Genomic DNA, 9,966 nt, shown 5'->3' with positions numbered 1-9,966 from the left:
CTTTAAAGTGTTATAATGACCATATATTAAAACTTTTAGAAGTATCTTGTCATAAGTCTGTTAATGTCAATATGCCTCCCCTTCATTTCTCTCTCTTCTCACACACACACACACACCGACTCTGGGAAAAGGAGCGTTTCATGGGAAAGCCTGGAGGACACAGCTTGTGGGGAGTGAGTGACACAGGCATAACTCCGACATCACGCTGTGTCCCCTGATTTTAGATTAAATTTACAGTGAGCACACATCATTAGTACTCACGTGAGGATCAAAGTGGCGCCGAGACACAAGTGTTTTTACAACTTTTTTACCCCCCCCTCCTCAGATCATACCCTGGAATTTGGAAACAGAGCATTTCACCAGCATTTTTCCAACTCACTGGAGGCCAAGTGCTAACACATTTGTCATGCTTTCTGTGTCAGTGAGAATTAAAGCCTGTCAAATCCCATATAATAGAGAAACACTTCAAGAATACTCAAGGCTCCAGGAACTCTCTCACTCTCTTTCTCTCATAGCTGTTGATTATGTATGTGTATGTATGTCTGTGCGTGTGTCTGTCTGTATGTATGTTTGTGTGTGTCTCTGTGTGTGTGTGTGTGAAGCCATAGGTGTGAGATTCCATACGTGTCCCTGTCAGTCACGTTGACAGACATTCTGGCTGAGGTAAACGGGGAAGCACACACACGCTTGAGATTTCACACACTGATAACACCTCTCCAGGTTGGTGTTTGCCTATCCCTCCAGGACGCAGACATCTTGTTAATCATGTCTGCTATGAGTCTTTAGACAAGGGTCTACGCGCTGACGCAAGGAGGTAACCCGCAAAGCGAGATAAATAAAGCAGCTTATATGAAAATTAGCCTACAGTCAGTTACAATACATTTGAACAGACATGCAAGGGTGGCGAGTTGTTTTATAACAAGCACACCCAGGTAAAATAAGATGTCAACATTTCTAGTAAACACAAAAAACACGTTGTAAGGCCAACACCCACTGGCGGCGTCTGATGCACATCGACACCAAAGTTTAGAAATGTTTTCTATCTCTTGACCTTTAAATCCATAGACACGAATGTCATCGCCAGTGGGCGTTGGCCTGTATTGTACAGTATATTGACAAATATGACTAAAGTGACTAAGTAAGCTTAAAGTGTTATAATGACCATATATTAAAACTTTTAGAAGTATCTTGTCATAAGTCTGTTAATGTCAATATGCCTCCCCTTCATTTCTCTCTCTCTCACACACACACACAAAGAGAACATTATCCACCACCTCTTCCATGACTCTGAAACAGCATCCCCCTACCCTCATTCAATCAGCCCTGAAAATCAGACAAAAGGGAAGAAAGAGGAGGGAACTAGAAACAAAAGTAAACTGAAAGGAGAGGATAGTGTTTCACGGAAGACAGGAAAGCTGGTGGTACCATCTGCCTCTAAGGACTATGGGACTTCCTGTTGATTCCAAGGCAGTGTGGTGAAGATTGTGGTCTGGTGATTATCACCTGTTGGACTCTTTGACCCCAACACCTCATCGCTCTGCCTGTGTGTATGTGTGTGTGAAAGAGAGAGAAAGGATTTCATCTTTGTACATTGCAATAATATGCATTCTTCAATAATATACATGACTCTGCTTTAGTCTTCCTCTGGCAATGGTATCCTCTAGAATGCATCTGGTCTAGTATGGGGTTGGGTCCGTGCCAGATACGCTGCCCATTTGCTCTGAAGTGGGCTGTGATTCTCATGAATCTTAAGAGCAGATGAAAGCTGATTAGCAGGTGAAAAGCTCATTTAATTCAGGAAACTCTCTGAATATTTCACGTTCGAACTTTTTTAATCACCCGGCAAATTAGTCAAGTCAGTTTATTTCAAACAAGACTGTAGTTTCATTTGAATAGCTCAGAAGATGAGGAAGGCGACTGTCCCGCTTTATCTCACTACACTAACATAATTTTATAATTTTGTTACAGGATGTAGTGTTGACTGATATTAAAAATGGCCTTTCAATAGGTGGCATTGTAATTCAATACAGCGGTTGCAGCAGAGACTTTCTAATGAGGAGACGCATCATTCAAAAAATTCTCCATAAAAATGCATGGGGCTAGTATGTAACGCCAATATGACAGTTGTCTACACATATCCTGCCCCTTCCGTGGCAAAAAAGCCGACATGTGAATATTCATGTGATGTGTTGTGAATACATCGTGCCAATCATGTGTTGTGATCTCGCCACTGGAGCAAAGTTGGTGTCGTGACGCCTTTCTGCCGAATAGATGCCCGATAAGTGCCCAAAAAGCGTTACAATATGGCTGTCGAGTGGAGGAACTTGCCTAAAAAGGACTTTGGTTGCAGTGGATAAGCTTGAGCATTTCTGGTTGGTTCTTGAATGAGATCTGAATTTGGAGATACTGAAATATTAAAAGGTAATATCTAGCAACAAAAGAATGGTTCTAACCAGCATAAATTCCTCGCAGACCATCATTCGTAGACCTATATAGCATTCCTAACAATAGGTTTTTTTTTTTTTTTTTTGTCCACAGTACTATTTGGACAAATAAGTATTATTGGCCACTAAATGTAGGTCAAATTAAAGTCTTCAGTATACAGACCACCCTTTTCCTTTAATGTAAGCACGGTGAGAGAGAGGAGTTAAAAACCTATTCATTTTATTCGATGAAACTGTACAGATACAAATGAGACCGTGTCGCATCAAAAACAGATCAGGTAGAAAACAGCAAATATTTTCTTATAAATACATATATTCTTTTGCACAAAAATGTGACTATTTACATAACATGTATCTGTGCGAGTTTGCATAATCTTACAACTATTCACATGCATACAGCCTACCCTACAGTAAACCAACTGATATTTTAACTCCCATGGTGATTGTCTATGGGGTTGATGACTGTATGAGGAAGATTACTGTGTAAAAAAAAAAAAAAAAAAAAAAAAAAAAAAAATTTGAAACACTTTGTTAACACACATTTAAAACCAAACATGTTCAGTCAAAGGCAGGCTATGCCAAATGGTTTGAAGCGGAGACATTGCTATTAAACATAAAAAAAAATGTCTGTAAAATACAAAATTATCAAAATGTAGGGACAAGATCAATATGACAAGACAATGATAGACAAGTGCAAACAACAAAAAAATTATGTGGTATGGGCTTTGCAACTGAACAATTTTAAAAACAATAAAAGCTTACATAAAGTGAAAAATGATACAACATTAACTATGAAGCAGGGTTATGTTCACTGCAATTGGCACATTTCATATAGCCTATGGCACATTTTGAAGAAACAGTCCCGAATTCCTGGTCAGAATTCGCAAAACAGCATTATGTAAAATGTTCTTTGGATTAGTTCTTTTTTCCTATCAGAAAGTCTCTCGGCTTGTAAGGGGTTGAGGCCGGACGGTTCTCAGCTAAGTTTTAAGAGGCCTTGTCTTAGAACAGTCATCCTTCGCATTCGACACATGAGGGCCCCCTCCCTCATTATCGTTCATAATTTCAGCACTTTGTTAACTTAGGGGTGCAATTCAAATGTCTTTTTCCATACTCTGTACAATGTCGCAAGCATACAGACGGATTACACGGTCGTCTCGCCTTGGTTGCTGTTACTCAGTCGTTTGTAAAACCTGCGCCAAGACTGAAGCGTTTTGCCAGACCAGATCCAAAAGCCAGAGGTAATTCCCACGATCATGGTCATCAGGTATTTAATCATGAACACAGTGAAGTCCGGTGTCATGGGCGCAAAGTTGTTAACTGGGCACGGCACAGCGAAGCGCTTACACGTCTGCATGTGCCAGGTTTTTTCCCACTGCTCTCTGAAAGCCTGTTCGTAGAAGTAGCAGGCGATGACGATGGTCGCGGGGACTGTATACAGCACACTGAACACCCCGATGCGGACCATGAGCTTCTCTAGTTTCTCCGTCTTGGTCCCGTCATGCTTCATGATGGTGCGAATGCGGAATAGGGACACGAAGCCGGCGAGGAGGAACGACGTGCCGATGAAGAGGTATACGAAGAGGGGCGCCAGGACGAAGCCGCGCAGAGCATCCACGTTATAGATGCCCACGTAGCAGACACCGGTCAAGATATCACCGTCCACCTGACCCATGGCAAGGATGGTGATGGTCTTCACCGCAGGCACTGCCCAGGCTGCCAGGTGAAAGTACTGAGAGTTGGCCTCGATGGCTTCATGCCCCCACTTCATCCCGGCTGACAGGAACCAGGTGAGCGAGAGAATGACCCACCAGATGGAGCTAGCCATGCCGAAAAAGTACAGGATCATGAACAGGATGGTGCAGCCCTCCTTTTTGGTTCCCTGTGCCACCGTCCTGAAGGCGTCGTCTTTAAACTTGTCGATGCAGACCACTTTGTCTTCAAGGAGGAACCCTGCCGCGTAGGCCACGGCCACCATGAAATAGCAGCCGGACAGGAAGATAATGGGTCGCTCCGGGTACCGGAACCGCCTCATGTCCACCAGATACGTGAGCACCGTGAACAGGGTGCTCACGCAGCAAAGTATGGACCAAATCCCCACCCAGAGCCGTCCGAATTTCATCTCCTCTTCGCGGAAGTACATCAGGCCCAAGCTGTGGGGTTCCTTTGGCTCACAGGGGGCGCCACAGTCCTTCACCCCCATAAACTGGTAGTTGAGGTAGGGGGGGACGGAGAGCTGCAGCGGACACGTAAAAGGCTGGCTTGGTCGGTCACCAATGGGTGGGAGACGAGTGATCTCTGTTCGGATAGGCGTTGGGTCGGACGTGGGGGTATCGGTGTCGGTGGTGTTTTGACCCACGCATATCTCTCCGGCTCCGTGCACCGGGAAGTTCTCGCAGCGCAATCTCTCCGGCCACTGGAAACCGAACTTGTTCATGAGCGCCTCGCAGCCTTGTCGTGCCCGTTCACACAGCGACCTGCACGGTGGGATGGCTTGCTCAAGCACTGTGCATACTGGTGCGTACATAGAGCACAGAAAAAACTTAAGGTCCGGTGAGCACTGCACCTTTACCAGTGGGTAGAACTGGTGTACCTCCAAACCGGCGTCTTCTTGGTTAGTGTGACCCAGAAGATTTGGCATAATGGTCTGATTGTAAGCGATGTCTGTGCACAGGGGGATCGAAATAGGTTGACAAAAGCCGTGCTCCGGTACAGAAATGCCCTTCTCTCCGTGGTACTGACCGCCACACGGTTGAAACAGCAGGAACCCTACCACCAATGCGCACCTCGCCAATAGAACAAAGTCCCAGGTTTTAGTTACCGCCATGATGATGAATGGCTAACACACTCAGCACAGTGAGATTTAAAAAGTTGCCTTTGCTTCGTGTAACGAGGGTTCCTAATGAAATAAATAATTTTTTTGTAGTTTCCTTTCTAGTTTTGGCAAAATGGTTTTCAATAGAACAAATAGGCTACAGGCTACCTTAAGCGTTTTTTTCAGCTGCACAGGGTATCCTTCACATTCCTTTATCCCCGTAGTTCAGCCACTCAAGGAAAATGGTGGATAGTTAAGTTTTCCATGCTCCAATTAAAATGTGCAAAGAAAAACAAGTCCGACCGAATGAACAACGTGGATGCGCAGAAGTTTCTAACGCTCTTCAAGTTGTTATAATCCTTTTAGCGATGTACTTGATACCGTTAGTTACCGCAGAGTCATACGTGTAACGTTGTGGATCAATTTTCCTCTGGATTCACTGTGTCCACTACTTAAGTAGGCAAGCCACTCCACCGAAAAGTTTAGTCGAATCCGCATGGCATTCCAGCACTCCTTTACGTGAAGAAAATGTGTGCCTGTGCCGAACAATCTTGACAATAGAAAGTTCTGAACTATCCTACATTGCACAACGACCCACAATGGACATGAGTGTACCGGATTTATGAGCTTTCCTCTAGCATCAACGCCTATCTTCGCTCTAAAAAGTTTCTACATTGGCTCCACAATCCCGAAGAGATGATACGCCGGTTTCTAGAAGCCCCCCATTCACAACACCTCGACTCGCACTGTGGGGCGCCTTGAAACTTAGTCCTCTTGGCCAATCGCATGCTTTGTTTTTCTTAGCCCTACATCTCCCATTGGACATCGGATTCGAGACCGAAAGGGCGGAGATGTTGGAAGTTTCTTTAATGAAGTGCTTTTTCGAATTATGTTGCTATAAAGATTCCCGTGTGACTTCAGAATAAGCTTCATATCAAACTCTTTTGGTTGTTGGTAAAAGAAACGCATTGTTTTATTTGCACAGTCTTATTTTTGAAAGCGCAGTTGCGCATTTGAACCCCCAAATCTGTTACGTTGGTGTCTTATTTCGAGGTAGAGTGAAAAAGCCCCTCATTGTTTCCAGTAGGCTTATAGATTTGTGGAAATCGTAGATAAACCAACTCCACACGACTTTTTTTTTAATTAACTACCAAAAGCAACATGAATGTATTTCTTAATTGAATATACCAAGTCACCCATTCCCTTCTCCAAATGTGCACCCAGACTATGACCAGACTATATCTGTTTTAGAATTGTTAATTCCATTAGGGGCCAATGCTATTTTTTTTTATTTGAACATCATTAAATTAACTGACGCATTGCAAAACCAATTAAGTTAAAGCCAATTTGGCATCACCTCGATAACGAGAAGCATTTTGGCCGCTAATCAGTATAACAAGAAAGGTGATGAAGAGGGAGGAGTTACCACATAACTGCAAACAAATGCAACGTGCCACAAACGAGAAATTCGAGTCGGAAAATTAACATTTGGTCTGGTCTTTCCTGAGAGACCTTGTTAATATTTAAGGTAAAGTATGGAAAAGTATTGTGGGATTTCCATCTTTAGTATGATAGTGACACTAGCCTACAGGAGTGTTTACACCCAACATAAGCACACTTTAAAAAATAAATGTGTCTACATATTTACAAGCCTTTTATGTGTTACTTGATTTCCATTGTATGGTGTTTGATTTTAACATAGTTTCTGCATGGAATTTTGCTTTATTGTAAAATGCTACTATCTTTAATATATTTTTTAAATGCCATGTAGTGAAACATGTCATAGTATGTCTTAGTAAGTCTAGGAACATATTTCATAATGATGCAAATGATTCATGACACAAGTGGGCCAAAAACCTGCATTACTGAGCGATAGCCATGCCAATGTATTGCTGAAGGGGGAAAGAAGGCAGAAATAATTTACAGCTGAGACAGTGTGCTTCCTCTTCCATAGACGTGTAGTGGGTGCAGGTTAGTGCAAGAAGCCAGTCCAGTGACAAACCACCATAATAATGGTTATATTTATAGATCTGTTTACGGCAGAGAGTGGGGACGGTCGGCGCTAAATCACAGTGGAATGCAGGAACTCTGGGCTTTGCTGCTGCAATCCTTCACGTGGGATTAAGGAGTATGGCTAATGATGTGTGGGTTAGGAGGAACCATAGACTGTTATTATTGCAAATATCCCATTGTACCCAGAATGCATGCATGTGTGTGTGTGTGTGTGTGTGTGTCTTGTCCCGAAATGTGATCATGCAAAAGAAGTCTGCAGGTTGTTAATGACGGAATCAACCCTTCTTCTTCTGTTTGTGTTTGAGAGATAATGTGTGGAGTATAATGTGGCTCTCAGGTCACTCCCATGCCTGAGGGCCTGTCCTTTAGACAAAGGAGATGATCAGGGCTTAGATGTTGGGTTACTCTGGGAACAGGTGGGATTCTACAGCCACCCAGCAGCTGACTCCTAATCAGACAGCACAGTGAGTTTCGGAAGCCAGGGGATGCTAAACAGAAAATTGGCATCGTGTCCACCCAGAATCAACCATATTTGGCTAAGCCTCTGCCATTTTTTAGCTTCTGACTGAGCAAACGCTGTCCTTTTATTATTATCCAATTATGTCATCGGATCAGACTGATTAAGGCTGGACCACGGCCTTGTATGTCCCAAACCCCGGTCACTTCAGGGCTTGATGTTGGCTTGCTGTTCACAATTCCCAGAACGTTTTAAAGAAATCTCAACATTTGTCACCCTTAGATTATGATTTCAACACACACAGAGAGAGAGAGAGAGAGAGAGAGAGAGAGAGAGAGTAGATTAATTAGGCATGTATTAGAGGTTGTGTAAACTCTGGTGTTGCGAAACAATGAGAAGAAAGCTCTTATCCCTCTATCTATCTCTTCTCATATCCCTCTCTTATGAACCATTTTTCCTCTCTTTTCTCAATCTATCTACCATTTTCCCTCTTTCCCCTTTCTGTATCTTTCTCCACTTCTCTGTGTAAGCACAGTTTCTCTCTCTCCTTCTCTCCTTTTCTTGTCCTGAGTTTTCACTGTTCTGTTTTGGCAGATCTCTGTTTAAGGAGCCTGCTCTCCTTCTCCTCCCCCACCACCTTTCACAGCCCCTCCAGTATCCAGAGAGGGAAGTGCTATGTGGGGTGGTGGCCCTGGAGGTCTGCTTACACACACACACACACACACACACACACACACACACACACACACACACACACACACACACACACACACACACACACACACACACACACACACAGACCAGTGTCTTGTTTTGCACACAGTCCACAGGCCCAGAGGGGAAAAGCTACTGTAAGAGACAGAGCTCTGTGTAAGGACAGTAAAGCTCAAGAACTTATCAAATCCTCTATCTGTGTGTGTGTGGTGAATCTACAGTGTGAGTGTGTCTGTGCACGTGTGTGTGTGTGTGTACATGTCTGTGAGACAGAGGGAGAAGAGAGAGGAGGAAGGATGAGGTAGGGATAACCTCTCCCTCACCTCAGTGCCCCCACACCCTGCACCCTCCTTTGCACCTCTGTGTCGTCCATTCTACTGACAGACACATTTTCAGCATTCGCTGGCTACTCCTTTCCACCTCCCTGTAAGCACACTGTAAAAAGTTAACATGGCATTTAATTTTAGCAGTGCTAACCTAAACACACACACACAACACAACACAAAAACACCCCTCCACCCATGCTACACGAGTGACCCCAGCTTAGTAGTGAGAGCGTAGTTTTCAAGCCAACCCTCACACATGACCTCTTTCTCTCTTTCTAACAACAACATGTTATTCCTAACACCACCACGTTGCTGTCTCATGGTTAAAGTAAGCATAACAGATTCACCATTTGGATTCAGCTTCCTGTGGTCTCTGGAACGAGAAGGCCCTACCAGGACTGCTTTCTAATGGGAAGCTTATTATATCTGTAAATATAGTTTAAAAGTCGAGAGAGGAGTTAATGAATGTCGATAAATGTGATAACAGAGAAGTCAGTGCATATAGGCCTTTTGGAAGTTCTCGTTTCTAAAGGTTATGTTGTGTGGAGATGTCATTAGTGGGGATCATATCCCCACAGGCGACAAATTGGTGGCATTGAGTGGAGGATGGGGACCTAAGACTTTGGATCACTAAAACCAGGAGACTTTTACAGAGAGGAGGAAGCAATTAGTCAATATTGAAACTGCTGAGATCTGAATTATGATTAAGGGGAACTGAATGAATGAAGGACATAAATAACAAACACTTTTCTGGTTAAATATAAAAGATATATTTCACAGATACTAATTATGTTTTGTGCTTTTCAAAATAAGTGAAAAAGGATCTCACTTTAGGCTTGCAATTTTTATTTTTATTTTGCCCATATAGAACCTTAAAGCAACACCAAAGAGTTTTTTGTACCTTCTAATAATGTTTCCAAAATCATTTCAGTGGTTCATCAACTCGTAACAGGGTGAACTGCACTTCTGCATTTGCTTTGCGACCCTCTATCGGCTATAACCGCACTATGCAAGTTTGCCAGATCGGGTAGCGGATCTGTAGTTCGATGGAATGAGAGATAAGAAACTACAAATTTGACTTGCTTCTGATGTTGTCATACTTTCATACTTTCATAAAATCATGTGACATACTCTACCTTGTCTGTGGACATCGTTATTTGCAAAGCCGGTGCTGGAAAATCAAATAACGTGCGTGCG

The 9,966-nt window shown here is 43.2% G+C and overlaps 1 protein-coding gene across 1 annotated transcript; it reads right to left on the bottom strand.

Annotated features, from left to right (window-relative positions):
- Positions 1-2,647: 2,647 nt before the first annotated feature.
- Positions 2,648-5,902, bottom strand: fzd7b (frizzled class receptor 7b). The gene has a single exon (XM_048235430.1). The coding sequence runs from the start codon at positions 5,269-5,271 to the stop codon at positions 3,589-3,591; it is 1,683 nt and encodes a 560-aa protein (XP_048091387.1). The 5' UTR covers positions 5,272-5,902; the 3' UTR covers positions 2,648-3,588.
- Positions 5,903-9,966: the final 4,064 nt, after the last annotated feature.

This window comes from Alosa alosa, chromosome 23 (genome assembly GCF_017589495.1).
Source record: "Alosa alosa isolate M-15738 ecotype Scorff River chromosome 23, AALO_Geno_1.1, whole genome shotgun sequence".
NCBI classification, from domain to species: Eukaryota; Metazoa; Chordata; class Actinopteri; order Clupeiformes; family Clupeidae; genus Alosa; species Alosa alosa.
Note: the sequence above shows the minus strand (reverse complement) of the source record. Positions and strands in the feature narration are given on the sequence as shown.